We start from the raw sequence: 21,268 nt of genomic DNA on the forward strand, positions 1-21,268 counted from the left end.
TCAGTCAAACTCATCACACTCGCTCTCTCTATCTCCTATTGCTGTCTCTGTCTATAGCAATTTAAGCGCAAGATATTTACTTTTGTGCACTACAAGTTCACTATTCTTTACTTCCACCTTGCTAACACATGTAGCTGCATTTTTAACGCCCATTTAATAATGAGTTTTCATATATAGCCCCAAGTCCTTGCTTCGCCTTTGCCTTGACATCAAATAATTTGCACTTCATGCGCTCATGATCTGCGATTTGTCAGGCGTTTATCTCAGCTGCAGCGACTAGTTGAATCAAATATTATTTGTTTTGTTTTATGAGCAGCATAAATAAACTTTATGCACTGCCATAAATAATAACAAGCAAAGCTTCAAGCTTGGCTAGCTTAAAATAATAAATTTATATACATAACTAATGCCAAAGTTCAGCTAAACGCAGCACAGCTGCTCAGCAATTTAACAAACTGCATTTTGAAATTTAAATTTAAGTTAACAATTCAGTTTGCTAGTTCAAAAATATTTGTCTAGGACTCAAAGGCTCTACCAACCGACTGCTATTAAGCTATAAACCTTAAACTTAATCCGATTCTAGTCTCTAGTCCATATAGTACTCCAATCGTATTCCAACTGTAGATTAAAAGAAACAAAGCTTTAAACTGTTTTCATTCATTCATTTAAGTCTAACTTACCAACAGCTTAGACCAATAGAATAGCATCAAGTTTATAATTAGATCCAAGAATCAAACAGTACACAGTATATAAGCAACTGACTTGAATAGTAAAAAAAATTTGTAGTTTTTAAATCGACTGGTGCTTTGTCAACTTTGACAAATGAATGAAAATTAAATTAAAATTGCTAAAAAAAAAAAAACAAACAACTTTGTATACAAAAGAATGTTGCTTACTGTTATAAAAATTATATATAACTATATCAAACTCTGTTTGTTTTCATTGCTAGTAGCCAATGCCTGATTTTATTTCGAGTTTATTATTTTAGCTTTTTGCATACTTTTGTTTGATGTAATTTTATACATAAAATATTGATAGCAATCAGCATTCAACTGAAGCTAATAAAAATTTGATAAACATTTAAACTGTACACTTTATTTATGAGATACATTTGGCTTGCTCGACTTTATGCATTCATTTAAACCAAAATCGATTATGGGCAGTCGACGGATACGATGTACAAGCTTATAGAGAAAGAATTTAAAATTAAATAGTATACTTAAATATTTAATATTGTAATTTACTTAATTTAATAACAGCGTAATTCACAGCCTGCAACTGTTTGCATAAATTAAATAAACGTTGTAAGGTGTATAGAAAACTTTAAAATATAACTTAATTATTAAGCTTGTTAACAAATTGTTAAACAATATCAAAGAATTAATTTTTGAATTTAAGTCTTTGGCAACAAAAATCTATAAAATTGCCTATTTGAAGTGTCTGTAGATAAAAATTTAAAAATATTAATATATTTTGGCCAAGCATTATGGCTTAGCAATATTATAAATTCTTGGCTTTGTTCACCAACCTTTCAACAAAAGCTGTCAAAACGATAACAACGCATGCTGGCCGAGCTATTGAACATAATGTACGCTATTTATTTACGATAGCAATTTATTTATTAAAATACAGTAGCACATAGAAAGAGCTTGCAGCTCCTCGTTGATGCAACAAATTTAATGTATGGCCGCAGGACCAAGTTTGCAGCTACAACAGACAAGCTCATACATAAAATAATGTGAGAGTGTGTCTACTACTTGCTGTTGAGTCAAATCACATTAGATTGACTACAATCAACAGCTATATAAATAAATAAGCGCACAGCTGGCCGGCCAAGTTGATTAATTATTAAGTAAGCAGCTTGTATGATTGATGTGCTTAAACTAAAGCTGAGCAAAAATATTCTATTCTATGCTTAAGACTTAAAGCAAGTTAATTTTGCGGTCTGTGTGCTCGCTCAACTCCTTAAGCAATCAACAACAACGACAACGACAACGAAGAGAGGAAAGGCATACAAATTTGAACACATTTTTACGCATTCGCTCATAAATTTGATGATGTGTTTGACTATGTCCCGAGGCGCTAAAAGAAGAGGCGCAACATACTCGTAAATCTCATATATGCTGCTGCCTGCCACACGAGAGTGCCACATACTCGAGCCTGCTTTAGTGAGTGGCTTATAATTTGCTCGCACAGCTGTTGGCGTCTGGAGCTGTGGCCAAGTTAGCCAGCAAGCCATTTGCCTAGAGAATATTTTGACATAAACTTCAATGGAAACAGTTTTTTTATTGTTGCTCACATGCTTAAAGCGCTGAAAATATTTTGTTTCGACTTCATTTCATTCACACATTTCAATTATTGAATTATTTTTTTAGCTGTTGCTGTTAAATTTGTGATTTTGTTTTGTTTGTTTATAACACATATCAATCAATTAACGCATGTATATATTTATTTAATATGCATAATATATTTTAATTGTCTTGTGCTGCTTTGCCTTGACCCAAAGCGTTTGTTTATTAAGTGTTAATTGAATTTAAACAATTGTTTTTTACAATTACAGTTGCATATATAGAAATTTCAAATTGATTTGTGTTTGTTTTTTTTTTTGTTGTACAAGTTTTATGCGTATTCAAGTGCTTGTGAGCGGGCTTGTTGTGTTTTAATTATTTTCTTGTAATTTTTTGTTTTCTTTTAGTTTGTTTTGAGTTTGTTGCCAGTGTCGAGTCAGTTTCAAATTCTAGAGTTGCTTAGAAACCGAAATTCTCTCGGCTATTGTTGCCATTTTTGAAGAATCGCATGTCCGGAATGCGGAGAGGCGAGTAAAATCTGTGCCAAGTAAATTTACAAAAAAAAACACAAGTAAAACTTAGTAGCTCGACTAACCGGACAAACGTAAATGGTTAGCCATATATAACTGTTTCGATAGCCAAGCTTACCTTGGTTGCATACCAGGAGGATAATTCGGATGTTCGCGTCCACGCTCATCCACATATGGGCGCACCCTATTGTGCAAGTTGCTGTTGTTGACCATGGCTACGTACGCTGCATGCGCCGCAGCTTGCGCTTCCCCAGCAGTCGGTTGCTTGGGCTCAACGGTCCTTGAACAATTCGCAGCCACTAGCTTCGCACTCTGCGCCTTTCTTTCTTCATCGCGGCGCTGCTTGCGCGCCTGCTTGCGCATCTCGTGCTTGTAGCTCTTCTTCAATTGCTTCGCATCGGTGACCAGCTTCTTGGCCACGTATTTCCACAGATTCTTCTTTAGCTTCTTGCGCTCGGGCAAGTCGGCATACGAAAGCGAGCACTCGGCAATATGCTGACCAATCTTCAGCAGCTTTTCGGTCTTCTGCGCCTCAGGCGATGTATCTTCACCGCTCACCTTGTAGTACTTTCTAATCGCCTTGCGCACTGGCAGCATCATCTGGACACAAGCAGTCTCCAAAGTTGCCTCTTCCTCTTGAGCAGCAGTGGTCGAGGTCAAGTTCGATTCCTGTTCAGTACTCATTTTTGTACACTTTTTTGTGTTCACAAGTAATTGCTGAAAATATTTTAGAATTGTTAATGTTGATTGTCGGTTGCTTAAATTGGCAATGAGACTTTTCACTGCTGCATGGCCTACCAGCTTAGATAAATTTGAAACTGCTGAGTCAGCAAAATTGACAACTAAGGTTAAGTTTTACTGCCAACAAAAAAAAAAAAAAAAAAAATGCAAGTTCACTCGTCGATGCTGATTTGAGAATACTTTAGTAATATATTTTGCACTTACGTTTTTAGATATATGAGTGTTCACTCTTTAGAGTTCAGCACAGCCGAAATCTTTCTAAATAAATTCAAGTTTGTATTACACTTGAGGCTGTTTAGAGCAATTTATTTATTTAATTTCCACTTATGCACGTCTTAACTCTTCAGCTTTCAGCACAGAAAAGAAAGATTTCCTTAGCTATCAAGCTGTGCTCGACTTTTTTCTCAGAGTTGCTCAGAGAGCGATATTCGATAACGATTACTAATACTATAAACGTAGCTAGTAGAAATTACAATTAATTAATATAACAATAAATTGTATAATAATTCGTCGAAATAATTAACAATAATCTAACTAAAGTATTATTGTTCACTTTTTAGCAGATAAGACCGATAAGCTTTTCTATGAAGCTCTGCTCGATTCTTTCTCAGAGTTGCACATTTTTCTCTTACTGATCGATATTCTTCGTTATTATTACTACAAGCTAATGAACAATTGTAACATAGTTTGTTTAATGGCAATGTCTTGCTTATAATTTGTTACAAATGATTTAAAAGAAAATAATGAGCGTAAGTTTTAACATTTTTTGTTAATAGGCATCACTCTGTTGCACTTGTTTTGATATTTTGCAACACTCTAATGCATGGGAGATGCAGGGGAACTTAAGCTCAACAACAAATAATGCAAGTAATTTGAAGCTTTAAAGCAAATTGTCTTGGTTATCGGCTTAATTCCAATCAATTAGTCAAATCTCTAAATAATGCAATACATTATTGAGCTACACTAAATTTCGCTGTAATGCTTAATTTATATATCGAGTTTATAATAATGACATGCAATTTGCATGACTGAGATTCTCGGAATTTATATTTAATTTAGTTCATTTGTTATTTTGCTTATGTATGCATGTCAAACAGTATTTCTAAATTGGCGTGTCTGGTATGCTGCGTTGTTGTTGCCTTTCTCAATTAATTGTGTGTGGCGCACATTCGATTGTTGTTTGACTGTATAATCTAATTAGAATTATAGAGTGCACACTTGTGAGGCCCTGACATTGAAATATTTGGCGTGCGTGCGTTCAGATTGCGAAGTCGCAATCATAGCCGCAATCAACTGAACTTCCTAGTGGGGCAACAAACAAAACAAAACAAAACAGCATAGAACAGACAAGCAAACAAACAGATAGATAGCCATGCACATGGTTATCCAAACATATATATATAGTATATAGATTTTTGCACAGGTTAGTATCAATGGCCTGCTAACTGTGCCGCTTTATCGCAGCTGCAGCTGTTGTTGCCATAGAGCTGAGCTAAGCTCAAAACTGGACAATGGCACAGTCGATAGATAGAGAGAGAGAGTTAGCGACGGCAGCCGGCTAAGCACAAAATGAGGCATAAGCCTTGGGCCCACGCTGCGTATGAATTATTATTTTTTATTGTTTGCCTTTTTGTTGTGCGCTTTGCTTTGGCAGCGATAAAAATTCACAGAATATTTTATACATATGCAATAGAATTTAATCAATGTGCAGTTTAATAGTCCATGCGCACCTTTTTTTTTTGCTTCAGCCATGTGTGTGACGCGCTTGTTTAATTGAAAGCTTACAAATATTTATATTTATGGCAGATAGCAAATGCGGAATTCAGTTGCGTACAACAAAATATTACGCATACGCGATGTTTATTTTACTCACACACACACACACACACACACACACACACACACACCTAAAGCTGTTTTCAACTCATTCGCACGTACACACATTTTTTTTTAAATCAAAGTAGTTTTTTATACTGATTAATTTTTCAATTGCAATTTTCTCTCTCTGTGTGCGTGTGTGTGTGTGTTTTTGTTTGTAATTGATTTCGCTTGAGCGCATTCTTTATTTATTTAATATCGTTGAGGTGTTTTTTTAATTTCATTTCTGTGGCCCACAATTGCAATTATGTTTACCTTAATATACGTGCCATACGCACGAATTGAGTACATTCGAGTTAAATGCATTTTACACACGAAATTTATGCTTAGCCTGCCTAAACATACTTCTGGCTTAAGCCTACACAACAAATTTACTGAGAACTCCAAGCTCAAAGCCAAGCTGAAGTTGATTCTATTTGTCTCTCATTGTTGCAGCTGCTTTATTAAAATCAGCAAAAGCTAAAATGCGTTAGCAGATATACTAAAAATAATATATATATATATATATATATATTTTTATATTATTTACAAACGTATTTGTTTGAGTAGCAAATGAAAGAGCAAATACCACAAAATAATATTTATTTTTTATTAACAACTCCTCGGGGGCCACACAAGGTGCAGTCAAGCTTAGTTCGGGAGCGAGCAAACTGACTTAATGAGCACGTAAGCTATGAAAATGATAGGGAACGCGCTTCAATTTACAATTTTTAACTTTTGATGCCAGCCCCACTAATGTTGGCGTATAAAATCGCAGATTAGATGTATACTGAGACATAAAAGTAATAGAATAATATATAATTCACTAGATTAAATATAAAATAAAAATTAATTCAAATTTGCTTTTAAAATATTTATTACAGTTTCTCTATTGAAGAATGTTTATTTATTTACATTTATTAAAAATGAATGTCTCATTGCATTATTTTTAATCTGTGTATGCGCTTTGACAAAAGATCATGGGACCACCTGTATCAGGTTTTATTAATCAAAAATACACAAAGCATCATTTTACTACTAGTCGTAGGACATGGCTAAACTCTAAGCTAATTAAATTCCAATTAAACTGAACCCAATCGAAGTTGCAGCCTGCATAATATTTTGAGCAACAATTTCAAAAATTTGGCTTAAAGTTGCTTCTACAATTTGAATAAAATTAAAACCTAGCAATGTTAACTAAAAATAGCCGAAATATTATTTTAAATAATTAATTTAGTTCACATAATATTAAGCATTGTCTGCATTTGTTATTTATTTCAACCACAAAAGTTTCGCAGCATGCGAAAATTCAATTATATTTGACTGAAAACCCAAAACTGACAAAACAAAAACTTTTCAAAATTAAATAAACAAATTGGAGCTGCCCATGCTCAGGCTCAAACTGAGGCTCGGGCTGTTGTTCATATTGAACTTTTGCGTTTTAGATTTCGTAGTTTGTACTTATTTATTAAATTATGCATGGCTCAAGTTTTAAAAGCCAATAAGCGAGTTAAGTCAACAACTTTGGCTGACAACAAGCAGCAACAATAGACAGTTAGTTACAGTTGTTGTTGCTCTGCTCTGTTCTATGTGCTGTCGTTCATAATCCAATTGTAGCAGCTGCCGTAAAAGAGAAGCAGAGACACACACACGGTGGCGGTGGCTGTGGCAAGTGGCAACGAAATATTTCGAATCCATTGAGAAATCAAGCGACAACATATGCACAAGTCAAAGGAACAGCTTCGCAGTTGTGCGTCTGTGTGTGTGTTAGGAACGGAAACCGCAATGCCACATGAGCACACCAACAGCATTCACTAGCATGTGCTATATGCTGTGAGCTCTTCCAAGTAAAGCTGCCTGACACTTGCCTGTGTCCTGCCTGTGTCCTGCCTCTCCTGTCTCCTGTGTCTAGGTGATTGTCTGCTCTGCTGGATGGGGGCGTGCATAAGAGTTGTGCCACTTATAGACAGGTTGACATGGCCGAAATAATAGTCAAGACTGCAGCCAGCAGCTGCAGTTCAAGTTGAGCTTATTTTCCATAACAACTGCACCACACAGAAAGAGAGAGCGAGAGCGAAAGGGAGAGAGAGCGAAAATTACATAAAAGCGGATAAGTGTCCGTTGTGGGCAGCGTAGGTGCGTCAAACGTGTTAAAGGACAAAAGTGAGCAGCATGCAATAAAAAAACAAACAATTCGAAATCGATACAATATTAAAGTACCAAATATCAGGCAATATAAGCTAAAATATATATTTTGAGCGAGTTTATATAACTGGCAAATTGAGCTGCTTTGCTATTCACTTAGAGTAGACAAAGTGTTTTTGAATAGAGTAAATTCTAATAAAGCTTCGTAACGGTGAAGCAAAAAATATAAATAGGGCAAAGTCGATGTACACACATCAGTATCTTGATCGAATATAAAAACAAAAGTAATAATAATATATGTGGCAACTCTAGAGCCAGCTGATGATGAATTACAGCAGTGAGCAGCTCTAAAAAAGGCTGCTCAAAATTAGTGGAACGAGTTGGCAGGGGCAAAGTGTAGTGCAATTTAGAAATAGTAACAGCAATTGAGTAGTAGAACAGAAAGCGAAGCCTGACTTCGTTCCCTGAAGTTTGCTTTATACTTAACTTGTAAAATTAATAGCCAGCTTAAGCTTTCTTAATTTTAATAAAGCGCTAGGACGACAGTCACCTAAGCCTATCGATCAAATAGAATCGATAAGTTAGAATATCGTTCTCGTTGGTGCGAACAATGAACGTTATTACTAAACTAAACTAAACTAAATAACACTAAAGTGTTTTTTAATGTATATAAATTTACAGCCAGTAACAATTGAAGATCTCAGAAAGCTAAGATTATCCTTAAACAAAAGCTAGAAATAGCCATAAATTGTAGTTGGTAGCTGCAAAGTATTGAAAAGAAAAGTATTGAAATAATTCCCGCTAGCCGCCAGTTTACAATTTAAGCCGCATTTAGCTTTTCAAAACTGACAAATCTAGCGGGCAAATAGCTTAATTAGCAACGCTGATTACAGCCACAATAATAATAATTCAATCAGTGTCACTAAGATTTCAGATATATTACAAATATGGGAGCAGCTGCTTTTAAATAAAAACTAACTATGCAATTCTAATAAGAAGAACAAACTATTTTATTAAAAAATTCTTTTCAACTGAAAAAAATAATTTTCAAAATTTAAAAATAATTTTAATGCAACATTAGGAGTTTATAATAATATTTTAGTTTTTTTTAAAGGAAAATCAATTGATTTTAAACTTTTATAATAAAAATTGCACATTAATAATAAAGTTGCGACTTACTGCTAGTTTATTTCAACCAAGAGTTAAGTGTTGAAGCTAAGATAATCATAAACTGTATACAAAAAGCTTTACAAATTACAAACTCATGCCCAACCTCAACGCTCAAGCATTAGCCTTGCTACGGCTGCTTCAGTGCTACGAGTATATTGCATTATAATTAAACAATAAGCAGGTGCATAATAAAATGCCTACCCACCTTTTGGGGCTTGCGCACAAAATGGAAAATGAAAATGAATGAAATGCCAGCTGAAAAATGAATGTAATTTCGTTTAACTGCAACTTGAAGGCAACAACTCATCATCATGAGTGAGTGAGTGAGTGAGTGAGCGAAAGAACGAAAGATGCACATTTATGAGCTCCTTTGGCTGATGCGGCTGATGCGGCTGCTACTGCTGCTGTTGGTGCCTGGGGGTCAGGGTCAAAGTTATTATTTACTTAGCTACTATTATACTTGTCTCTGTGTGTGTGTGTGTGTGTGTGTGTGTGTGTGTGTGTGTGTGTGTGTTGGCAATAACCACACCCAGGTTAGAGCTATGCCTTGCCCGTCGGCCAGATGTGAAGCGTGTCTGTTGTTGCGCCATTGTTTGCATTTGTATTCGCGCTCATGTGTCTGTGTCTGTGTGTTTCACATTCACATTTGGCGCATGAATGCTGCGGACTTGTACGCTTTTCATTCCGTGCAGTGGTGCCTGTTCATATTTCGATGGCTGCCTTTTTATTAACAAGCACCAGGCACTGGCTACAGCAACGAGAATTAAACTGCAGTCGAGACGAGACGAGACGAGCCTCGACTCGTGCCACATTGGGCACACCTGGACTAACTGGGGATTTGCACTCGCTCTCGCACTCTTTGTGTGTATGTGTGTGTGTGTCTGTGTGTGTGTGTCGGACTCTCGGTGGGGCTTCGGGGGCAAAAGAGCGCGCTTTCAATTTGAGACTTGCAGCTGCAGTGAGGACATCATTTTCGAAAGCCATTAGTGTTAGATGAAAGCAAACAGCAGCAGCAGCCCAGACCGAAGCAACTTTGCCCAAATGTTGCGGTTCTTGTCACCATGAGCAAAACAAATGTCACTAAAGCACACACAGATACGCACACACACATGCATGTAAATCAGCATAAGGTCAAATCAAATTGCAGCAAGCTCAACAAAATTCAATTCCACATTGCTCTGCTTTGAGTTCATGTCATCAAGTTAAGCTCTGCAGCTTAAAATGCAATCGCTTTTCAAATTTTCTAATACAATTAAGCTAATACGCATTGGATTTATTTTCTTTTAAGGCCTCAACTCAAATTACACAGCTCAGCCCCAGCTCAGCTCAAAGCGCATTTATGATTTGACTTTTGCAACTCATTCTCAGTTTCAGTTTCAGTTTCTATTGTGCCCGATTAATAATTTATGTACTTTGGCCTCTGCCTTTGTTCAGCAACTTGTTTCCTGGGAAATGTTCTAATTAAGTTAACAATGTTAACACCAAATGCTTTACAGCTCCCAGCAGACAAACAATTGACTGCATTGCCTGGTTGGCGCTTTGTTTGCCAGGCCAGCGGCATGTCGAGCCATAAAAAGTAATGTTGACTTTGATTCAATCATTTAATTGTCATGTGTTGATGACAGCTAAATCGCATAATAAATAATAATAATAATTGCTAGCTACGCTTAAATCAAAGTGTATGCAATAGTCGCGCTCACTTTGCTTGCGCGCTGCTCACAAACAAATAAATTAAATTTCTTTTTGTCGAGCGAAGAAATTTTGCGTCGACACACACACAAAAAAAAAATTAAATGAAAATGTATGCTTAACCAAATTTACATTATTATCACTCATTATACAAGTATATGGTCTCTGTGTGTGTGTGTGTGTGTGTGTGTGTGTGTGTGCCTTTGTGTATGTGCGTGCGTGTATGCAAATAACATAATAATATGCAAATTTGCACATCATTTTTGTTTGTAATTTAGGCCGCTTGTTGTTCAACACTTTTCATTTCACACACACACACACACACACACACACACACACACACACACTCACACTCTCGACTCGAGAGCTCTGCTGGCTGCTCTGACTGTAATATAAATATTTTTGCACTTTCCCACAGTTTCCAGCAATGCGCGCTCTTTCGATCTCATCGGCCGATGCATTCATCTTGGTCTACGATGTTACCGATGCGGCAACTTTTGAGGAGGTCCGCGCTATACGCGATCAGATCCACGAAACTAAGGCCACCACTGCGGTGCCCATTGTGGTTGTCGGCAATAAGATTGATCTCTTAACCGAAGACAGTGAGCTGCGTGAGGTGAGTGTTGAACAAAAATTAAATTAAGCAAATATTTTGTACTCTAAAAGAAAACCAAACAAAATCGTGAATAATGTTCAATGTTCAATAAATATTCTTGTTTTGTTTATACTTCTGTATTAGCCTCTGTATTTTACATCTCGTATCTATAAAAAATAAGCTACCCACCCTAATATACTTTTTTTTCTTAGTCCTAATCTTCTCATGCAGTTTCACAGTTTTTGTAAATTCTGCGCTTCTCTGAATCACTTTTCACTTTTATATATAGAAAAATTAAATCATATAAACCAATCTTCATGCTAGATACAAATATTGATATATAATCGATATATAAATGGGTTCATTTTTGTTTTAATAATTAAAAGTTAGTTTCAGCATTAAGTTGACTGACTAATTCCATTCACCTAAATTATATCACTCCTTTGTATTTAATAAAGCCATAAATGTAATCGGCTTAAGGCGTTGAAAGGATTCAGTACGTGCTTTTGTTTGATTTTAGAAATTTGCAATTTGGACTTCTATGCCAGCGCCTGCTAAGTTTTTGCATAAATTTCCCAAATGTAAATTGTTAATTACTTAACTTTAAACGCTAAATCAAATCAAAAATCCGTCGATAATGAAAATATGATTAAAATACAAAAAATGCAAATTTTCCGTGCTTAAGACTCTGCGGTCCTAATGAAAGCTTAACAAAGTAAAGTGAATTATTTGCTGCGCGTAAGAGCAAAGCAAACAGTCACACATAGACAAAAGCACAGCCAAAGACAGCGATAGAGAGAAGGAGAGATAAAAAGAGTGAGTGCGTGAGAGAGACAGTGAGTGTCTCATTAACGTGTACATATCGGTCGTTGGAATAACTCGCATAACCCATTTATAAGCTATGCAAATTGCTTTTGTTTTCGGCCCAAGCAATTATGTAAAGTTTGTCAAGCGTGACCAGCAGCGTTAATGACGATGCCAACAACAACAACGAGAAGCAGAAGCTTTAGCTTTTGCTAGCAAGTTTGGCTAAAAATGGAAGAAAGAATTTGTTGGTCAAACCAAAATTGCGGCCAAAACGCCAACGGCAATGGGCAATGGGCAATGGGCAATGGGCAATGGCTAAAGTCAATTTGAGCACTCAGTATTTTACATGAATAGGCGTAAATTAATTACATAAATTACGTATACGTACGTAGCGCAATTTAAATGAGACAAACTAATGGAAATTTAAAATTGCGTGCAGACAAATTGAGGAAATAAACACATGCTAAGCGAAACGAAACGCGGCATAAAATGAAAATGCAAATGCTAAATGCTAAATGCTAAATGTTGAAATGCTAAAAGGCAAATGGAGAATAGAGAACGGAGAACGAAGTGCGAACTAAGCGTTAAAGTCACGCGAAATGAAATGTCATCAAATGTGGCCGTTTGCCGTTTGTCGCTCTATTTTCTGCTGCATAATTAGTGAGCGAGCAGCAGAGCGTGCGAGACAGCGTTGGGACAAGCGCGCGCCCGTTGCATGCAACTAACACATTGCAACAAAGCAACGAAACAATTTTAAAGCATACTTTTTGGGGCACATTAAAACGAAACCATAAATTAAAGTTGCATAGCCAGTTGTCAGCGCTGTCAGCTTGGCTTGTTTCAAGCTAGTTACAGCTATTTTTTAAAATGAAATATCTTATGCAATTTACTAAGCATTTAATGCTTATATAGTCTGCTTATGTTGCCTGGCATAAAACTATAAGAAATGTGATTTTATTATTAAAATCATTGACAATTCAAATGCTTCAGTCAGCTAAATATTAAAAACAAAAAAAAATAGCGCATTAAGTTTTAATTTAAATGCAATTTAAATAAATAATTTTTTGCTTTTTTATGTTGTTTATATTTTATTTTAATATTGCTAAGCTCACAACTACATAAACAATTGTGTCTTATGCGGTAAAAATAAAAAGTTAATAAGTTAAGTTAAGAATAGATTTTTTGCTTACTAATTTGAAACATAAATTTAAAAATCTACTGTAGAGTATATTTAGCTCTTTTTTACTCAAAGTATCAACGCTGCTTTTGCACCACTGTGCAGCATTCACAAAGTTGTTGCACGTAGCCTTAGCAACAATGCTTGCCTTCCTGCCTGGCTGGCTGGCTGCTGCTGCTTCATATTATTTAAATTTATATATGTTTATGCGCGCGCTTGTTACTTTGCCCACAAACAAAACACAGAAACTTTTCTGTGAGCTCTTTGGCGCAAAAGTTTGCACAAAACGCATTTTATTGTCACATCTCACTTACTTTTCTACGCTTTGCTTTGTATTTTGTTGCAACAGCAACAGCAGCAACAAAAGCGTAAGACTTAGTTATAAAACTGGAATTGCGCAAACGAAGCGCGTTTGGCATATCTAAAATGATCAGCGTTGGATGCTCAAAGATGGAATTTTGTATTAGTTTATGCAAATTGCGTACAATGTGTATGTGTGGAACTAAGCTAAGCGACAAAAAGTTACAAAGACGCCAGCAGCGGCAGCGGCAGCAGCTAAATGTTAAATCTTCTCTTTTATACTGTTCGGCTTGGGTTGACAAATAAATCACAGCAAATGTCAAATTACAGCCAATTTTAAATTACTTTTAAATCAATTGTAGCAATAATTTGGGTGTGCCCAAACCCTTCATCCTTGCTCACTCCCTCTCGCGTTGTTGTGCCGTTAAGCGCTTTAGAAATTTCAATTTTAATTTTGCTTGTATTTTGTTTCCTTCGCTGTTGTTGTTGTCCCACTTGACGCATACTTGATATTTCAGTTTATGCGCGCCTTTTTGTTGGCGCTGTCTGTCTCAGTTTATTGTAAATTTTGTATATATAGTTGAAACTGTCGCACAATGCCAGGCGGCCAAGTGTCTTTAGCTTCGTTTCATTTTTTCATTTTCAGTTTTCATTTTCATTTCCATTCGTGGGGTGTATTGACTTTAACCGACTTCTAATATAATAAAAATGCAAATTGCGCAAAAAACCGAAAAGCCAAAATGAAAACGAAAAAAACGTCTTCAGGCGCCTGTTGCCAGCTGGCAAGTGTATAAATACTTTTAGGCCTTACCCAGCTAGTGTATGTGCAAGTCGTTTACGTCGCATATATTGCTTAACGAAGTGAAATTTCACTTTCTTTTTGCGTTGTTGTTGCTGTGCTGTTTGGCAGTTTGGCAGCAAGTATGTATTTAGGCTATGGCCAGCATACAATTGGCGCTCATGAGTTGAGTTTAAAGTGCGCCTCTTCGCAATCTTAGCATTTGCCAAGTTGTTTTTGTTTCCATGGGGCTGTGACTGGGACTGGGGCTGGGGCTGGAGACACGCACGGTTTGCCTTTTTATGTGCGTTTGGGTTTGTTCACTTGGAAGAATTAGGTTCGGTTCGGTTCAGTTCAGTTTCGATTTGCTTTTGCCTTTGCATTCACTTTTACTTTCGCTTTAGACATTTAGCAATGGCCCTGCAGTCTCACAGTAAACTCTGCCTCTGGACTATTTTATTTATTTGCACTTCATTTTTTTGTACGCCACATTTAACGCCTCAATTTAGACGTCTCGTGTGATAAGGCATACTTAATAATAAAGTCCCAGCCACCCATCTATTGTTGCAAGATTACTTGCTGCTCAAAATTAATAAACACACAAGGCATTTCATCTATAAAGCTGAAGCTGAAGCTGCTCTAAAAATTTGCTATTTGCAAATAATAAAATAAGTTTCACTTAGTCAGCATTAAGTTCGGACTTTTAGAATTGGCTGACATATAACTAAGTTATTAATTCATTATTATAGTATTGAGATTTTTCACAAACGATTTATATTTTAAGCATTTGTCCAACTAAGTTCATGCACAACTTACTTACATAATATATATTATTGCTATAATAATAGTATTAAAACATTCTTTAGTGCATATGTGTTGGAAACTTTTAAGCCAATGCAGTTACAATTTTAATTTTAATTAAAAAATGCTAATTTCACAATACATTAACAGAACACGCATAGATACAAAATATTTGTACAACCAACACATATAAAAAAAAACGTACAATTAATATCCATTAAAAGATTTGTATTAAAAATTTGACTTTGGAGCTGTAAGGCTTAAGAGTGGTCTATTATATTTTTTGGTATAAAGCCAGTTTAAAAATTTTTAATTTGAATACTTTAAAGAAATTGCTTTATATACGAAAAATGTAAATATTACCCATAGTGCCATATACAGTTTGTCAAGAAACTGTTTACACACTGAAAATAAAAAGTATTTTTAGACTTTGCATGCAATAATAACGGATTTGGTTAAGTTTTTTCAATGTTTTTTAATGTACAACTAAAATATAATATATTTATAGTAAATATGTGAAAAAACAAAAACAAAACAATGCATAAAAAATAATAAGGCAACAAAATGTAAGTTTACACATTCTTGACACTGCAGTGTCAAGAAACTCTTTACACACTTTAGTTTTTGATTCTGTTTTGCGCTTTTTGAAAGAAAAACGGTACTTTACCGTTACCTATGCTTTTGCAGCGTGCACTATGATTGCATTTCTTTTCATTTAATTGCCAAATCTTGCCCAACACGTGTCAAAAAGTGCATTTTGTAAATATTTAATATGCCTGGAGCAAGATTGACCTTTGAGGTGACCCAATTGATTTATTATAATCATCAATTGGGCAAATCAGTTGCTGAACTTGTTAATATGTTTAGTGTGTCGCGAAAGACTGTTTATAATGTAATAAATCGGGCCGAAAATGAAGGCAGACTTGAAGCGAAGTGTGGCGGTGGCCGCAAAAAGAAAATAGATAAGCGGGCAGATCGCCTTATAATGCGGAAGGTTCGAGAAAATCCACAAATCTCAACCAGAACGCTTGCTAAGGAGCTGGAGGAAGTGTGTGGCATTACTGTTTCCCATGAAACTGTGCGGCAATGCCTTATGCGGCACAAATACTCTTCAAGAGTAGCGCGCAAAAAGCCTCTGCGTTCAAAAATTAACGTTGAAAAACGTTATACATTTGCTCTTAGCATGAGCAGCAAGCCGCTTGGTTACTGGGATGACGTCATATTTTGTGACGAAACAAAAATGATGCTCTATTACAACGACGGGCCAACCAGAGTGTGGCGCAAGCCGTTAACAGCGCTGCATTCTCAAAACATCATCCCGACCGTAAAGTTTGGAAAATTGTCGGTTATGATTTGGGGATGCATAAGCAGCAAGGGAGTCGGAGAGCTTGCTTTCATAGAAAACACTATGAATGCTGAGCAATATCTCGCCATCCTCAAAGCTAATTTAAAGCAAAGCGCTGCGAAGTTTGACTTCATTGTTGATAATAAGCCAAAATTCAAATTTTATCAAGATAATGACCCCAAACATAAGGAGCTCAATGTCCGTACTTGGCTCCTATACAATTGCCAAAAGGTGATTGACACACCTCCTCAGAGCCCGGACATAAATCCCATTGAAAATTTGTGGGTCCATCTAAAGAAAAAAGTGGCAAAACGGCAGCCGTAAACCGCACAGAGCTAAAAAAGGCTGTGCTAGAAGAGTGGCAAAAGATTCCGGCTGAATATGACCTTCAGAAATTGATTAATTCAATGCATAAACGCATAAATATGGTTGTTAATGCTAAGGGGGGGCACACTAAATATTAAAATTAGTTTAAAATATCTATTTAGCTTTAATCTCTATACAATAACCTGTTAAGTACTTATGTAAAGTACTTTGTGTAAAGAGTTTCTTGACAGTGTCAAGAATGTGTAAACTTACATTTTGTTGCCTTATTATTTTTTATGCATTGTTTTGTTTTTGTTTTTTCACATATTTACTATAAATATATTATATTTTAGTTGTACATTAAAAAACATTGAAAAAACTTAACCAAAGCCGTTATTATTGCATGCAAAGTCAAAAAATACTTTTTATTTTCAGTGTGTCAGGCACACACACTTTAATACAAGTACAAGAACAGAAGCTGAGAGCGAAAGCTTCTCAGAGAGCGAGAGCGACTGTCAGCCAATGAGCTTGCTGGCGCGAGAGCGGCGCTGCTTGCGCTCGATCGCTCTTCACTGCTGCTGCGACTGAACGTGAGCGTCGCTGCAGCGCATCGTACGGTGATTTGCTCGTTTGTTTTGACTTCAGGTGCAGACTTTTTCATGTTTTTATATTCATTTACAATAATAAGATAATAAGTAAGTTATAAGACTACGGGAATGCATGTAGGGGATATTTACAGGGTGAGCATAGCTACCATTCATTTTATTTAAACAATAAAAGGTATATATATAAACATTCAATATGCAAATTATGTTTATAGCAAATAATTGCATAAATATTAAAATATGAAATAAAATATTAAGCATAAACAGCTGTAAATGAATCAATAATATGTAGGCAAGGCTTTTAAAATTTTCATACATTCGCTTTATTGATACATTCAAAATTAATGTCCAGAATTTGAAATCACAATTTAAGGCAAAGCTTAAGCTTCGCTCACTTTATACTGAACAAACTATTTTCTAGCTTCAGTCGGTGCAAAGTGAAATTATTGTCCAGAGTAGATGTAACTGCACTTATTTGTAATTCTGCTTGCGTCTGTGTCTGTGTGTGTACGCTGCGTGTGTGTGTGTGTGTGTGTTGTTGTTGTGTCATTTATAGGCCCGGCAAGTTGCTATCTAAATTGCATTTAAATCGTTAGCAGTTGTTTCTGTTTTCTTAAAGCAAGAGCTTAAGCTTACCCTTGTTCATGGTATTGCTGCTGCTGCTGTTGGTGCAGTTGTTGCTGTTGTTGTTGATGATGCTGTTGAAGTTGTTGTTGGGCATGTTTTGCTTGTTGGCCTCCCGCATGTGCCACAGATACTGGTCGGGCTCGTTGCACTGCACTTGAGGCATATACCAAACATGCAACTTGCCTGGAGCGTTGACCTTGCCAACGGCAGCGGCATGCTCATCGTTGAACTGCGCCACTGGCGGTGGCGGCTGCATGTACTGCGGCGGTGGTGGTGGTGGTGGTGGTGCCATGTACTGAGGCGGTGGCGGCGGCGGTGGCAAATGCATCTTAGCCTCTGGCCAGGGAACACGCGCCGCTTGCTGCTGCTGCTGATGCTGCCAAGCAGCCTGCTGTTGTTGTTGCTGTTGTTGTTGCTGCTGCTGCTGTTGTTGCTGCTGCTGCTGGTGGTGCTGCTGTTGCTGCTGCATAAGTTGCTGCTGCTGATGCTGCGGTTGAAATTGCTGCTGTGTTGGCATAAATGTTGCAGTCGGCATTGGTGGCGGCTGCTCGGCAAAGAAATTCGTATTGATTTCCAGTTGCATTTGCCAGTAGAGCTGACGCTTCAGCAGAATGTGCAACTGTTGCAACGATTGCTGCATGAGATGGCGATTCGGCAGCGAGGGCATCAGCTGATCAATGCTTTGTATCAATTGGCGCGTTTGATGCTGGGACTGCATCAATTGCAGCGATAGCTTTTGCTTCGAGGCAGCAACACTGGGCGAGGGCTCAGCGTGTTGCAGCTGCTGAAATTGCAGCTGCTGCAGCGGCAGCTGCTGTAATTGCAATAGTTGCATTTGCAACTGTTGCATGGGTGGACCTGCAAACGGCATAGGAAACATACGTTGCTGCTGCTGCTGCTGTTGTTGTTGTTGCTGCTGCTGTTGTTGTTGCTGCTGCTGCTGCTGTTGTAGTTGTTGCTGTTGCAATTGCTGACGCTGCTGCTCCAGCTGCATTTGCTGCAGCTGTTGTTGTTGTTGTTGTTGCTGTTGTTGCTGTTGCTGAAACTGCTGCTGCTCCCACATACGCTGCTGCTGCTGTTGCTCCGCCGGCGGCCGCGGCTCACAGAGATCATCTGTGAAATACCAGAGACTTCCCTTTTGCATGCGCTCGCACTCGAACTGATGCTCGCGCTTCCAGCGCAGCCAATCGTCCAACTGTCTGTCGTTCGTCGAGTTGTCAATGCGCTTGGGCTGCGAATGAAATGAAGTTGAGTTTCTGGTTGCATGTTGCATGTTGCCTTACCAGATGCAGCTTGTGGTTGAGCGACCACATGGGATTCGTCTCATGGTCGTTGGCCGAATTGAACTGTATGCGTTGAGTGTACATGGTGGCCAAGCGTTTGGCACGCTCTGAGCCGATTGGTGGAAATTTTGGAACATCTTCCATGTTTCAAAATTTAGAACGGAATTTGTTATGTATTTGGTTTTTATATTTTATATATACGAATTGTCGCTCTCAGTTCTGTGCTCTTGAACTTTTCACGTTTGACTACCAAAAAATTTGCTACGCACACAACGAAATGAACTAAAGTAAAAGTCGCAGCCTACTTGACTGCAACTAAATAACAATCAAAATAATGAATTTGATTTACTTGACAGGTTGAATACGCCACCACCGAGTCTGTGGTGACTGTGGATTGGGAGAATGGCTTTGTCGAGGCCTCAGCCGCCAACAACACCAACATTACCCAGGTAAACAACAACAACAGATTGCAATTGGGGTAATCTCATACTTAAAGCTTTGTTTGGCAGGTGTTCAAGGAGCTGCTGGCACAGGCCAAGATCACTTACAATTTGAGTCCCGCTCTGCGTCGTCGTCGTCAGTCCTTGCCGCAGCAGATTGGCAACAATGGACCGGGCACTCCGTTGCATCATCATCAACACCATCATCATCAGTCGCAGCAGCAGCAGCAGCATCAGCAGCATGGCCATCAGCACTCGCATAGCCATATGGGCTCCTTGATGTCGCATGGTGTTGGCGCCGGGTCTGCCTTGGCCTCCACTTCGTCTGGAGCTGCTGGCGGCTCGCATGCTCCGACGCCGGCTCAGCTGCAGCACTTGCAGCGCATTCAGGAGCGCAGCATGGGCTCCAAGCGCAACTCTTGCATCATTTCCTAAACCAAAAAAACAACAAACACACTCCCAAAAAAAGCAACAAGCAAACCTTAAGCTACTGAAACTAAACAAACAAACGGTCTCCTATAAATGGTTTTCAATGTTTCACAAATAATAAACAAAGTCGATGGACAATTTACAAATCTAATATAATAACTAAACTAAACTAAACTACTCAACTCGCATGTACCTCTCTCTCTCTATACACTTTACACACACACTTTAGTACCTATACTAACTATCTCAACTAACTCAAGCGCTCTCAAGTCTGGTTTACGCTAAGCTCTAATCGAACTTTATATGTATATGGCATGTTATAGAATCTAGAGATCATATGTATGTATTTTTTAAATACTTGACAATATCTGAGAAAAGCAACACAAGCAACAAAAGCAAAAGCAAACGCAAAGTAAAGCAAAGCTAAACAAAAACCAGATCTGGAGAGAATTCAACACATGGCATTCATATTTACATAGGTTGCCACAGAATTTTTATAGAAATTTCCATCTGAAATTTTTCAAATCGTTGCATGCGTTGAACTAATTGTTTGGCTTATTAAGTGATGGCTAAAAAAAATTGTCTCAGAATGTAAACTCTTTAATATTTAAAAGAAAAAGCAGCTCGAAGCTGATTTTGGGTTGCTCTGTGGCATCCCAAATACTAAACTTTTACAATTTATTACAAAATACATAAAGCATGCGAAGCTATTTACACATTAGACGGTTCCCTATTTTCAACATATTTCAAAATTAGATTGAATTTATATCATTATTTAAATTTATAATTGTAAATCATTATTTTGTATACATTTTGAGATTTTTATAAAAAATGGAAAAGGGTATTATGAAGTTGTCCAAATGAGAAGAAATCCATAAATTACATATAGCCATGTCCGTCTGTCCGCCCATCCGTTTGTCCGTCTGTCCATATGTCCGTCTGTAAGGACTAGAGCAACCAAATTTGGTATATAGGTGCACTTACACCCGGCGCAAATCGCTCTTTTTTATATATAATAATATATTACAGTGATTTTATTTATATTTGTATATCAATATGTTTTTATTCATTTATTTTTTTCGGAATGGCAATGTTTTCTAATTTGATCTAAACTAATTTTACTATAAATTTAAAAAAAAGCAAAAATGTTGAAAAATAAGGGAAACCCTAATGGAAAAAAAATCCTTCAATGGAATTTCAAATATAACACACATAGTATCGTACCCAAAAGGGTTCTTGAGCCGCTATCGTGACCGTGACCAATTAGCGGTCAGAGCATAATTTTTGAATCATTTGTTATATGTTGTTAGTCTAGCTACCTGCAATTTACGCTAAATACTACAAGCAAATATGGC

At 37.2% G+C, this 21,268-nt stretch overlaps 2 protein-coding genes across 3 annotated transcripts in view; one reads left to right on the plus strand and one right to left on the minus strand.

Annotated features, from left to right (window-relative positions):
* Positions 1-20,632, plus strand: part of LOC108606973 (ras-related protein Rap-2b) — a 37,476-nt gene extending 16,844 nt beyond the window's left edge. For both annotated transcript variants that reach the window (XM_017997541.1, XM_017997542.2), the window contains 3 exons: positions 10,839-11,036; positions 19,401-19,493; positions 19,554-20,632. In XM_017997541.1, the coding sequence (XP_017853030.1) occupies positions 10,839-11,036; positions 19,401-19,493; positions 19,554-19,919 (657 nt within the window). In that variant the 3' untranslated portion in view covers positions 19,920-20,632. The remainder of the gene's footprint in view (positions 1-10,838; positions 11,037-19,400; positions 19,494-19,553) is intronic.
* Positions 2,609-3,901, minus strand: LOC108606974 (chromodomain-helicase-DNA-binding protein 1). The gene is made up of 3 exons (XM_017997543.1): positions 3,764-3,901; positions 2,937-3,535; positions 2,609-2,826 (listed from the first exon to the last, which is right to left on the minus strand). Exons 2-3 carry the CDS (start codon positions 3,500-3,502, stop codon positions 2,748-2,750), a joined length of 645 nt encoding a protein of 214 aa, XP_017853032.1. The 5' UTR covers positions 3,503-3,535; positions 3,764-3,901; the 3' UTR covers positions 2,609-2,747.
* Positions 20,633-21,268: the final 636 nt, after the last annotated feature.

This window comes from Drosophila busckii, chromosome X (assembly GCF_011750605.1).
Source record: "Drosophila busckii strain San Diego stock center, stock number 13000-0081.31 chromosome X, ASM1175060v1, whole genome shotgun sequence".
NCBI classification, from domain to species: domain Eukaryota; kingdom Metazoa; phylum Arthropoda; class Insecta; order Diptera; family Drosophilidae; genus Drosophila; species Drosophila busckii.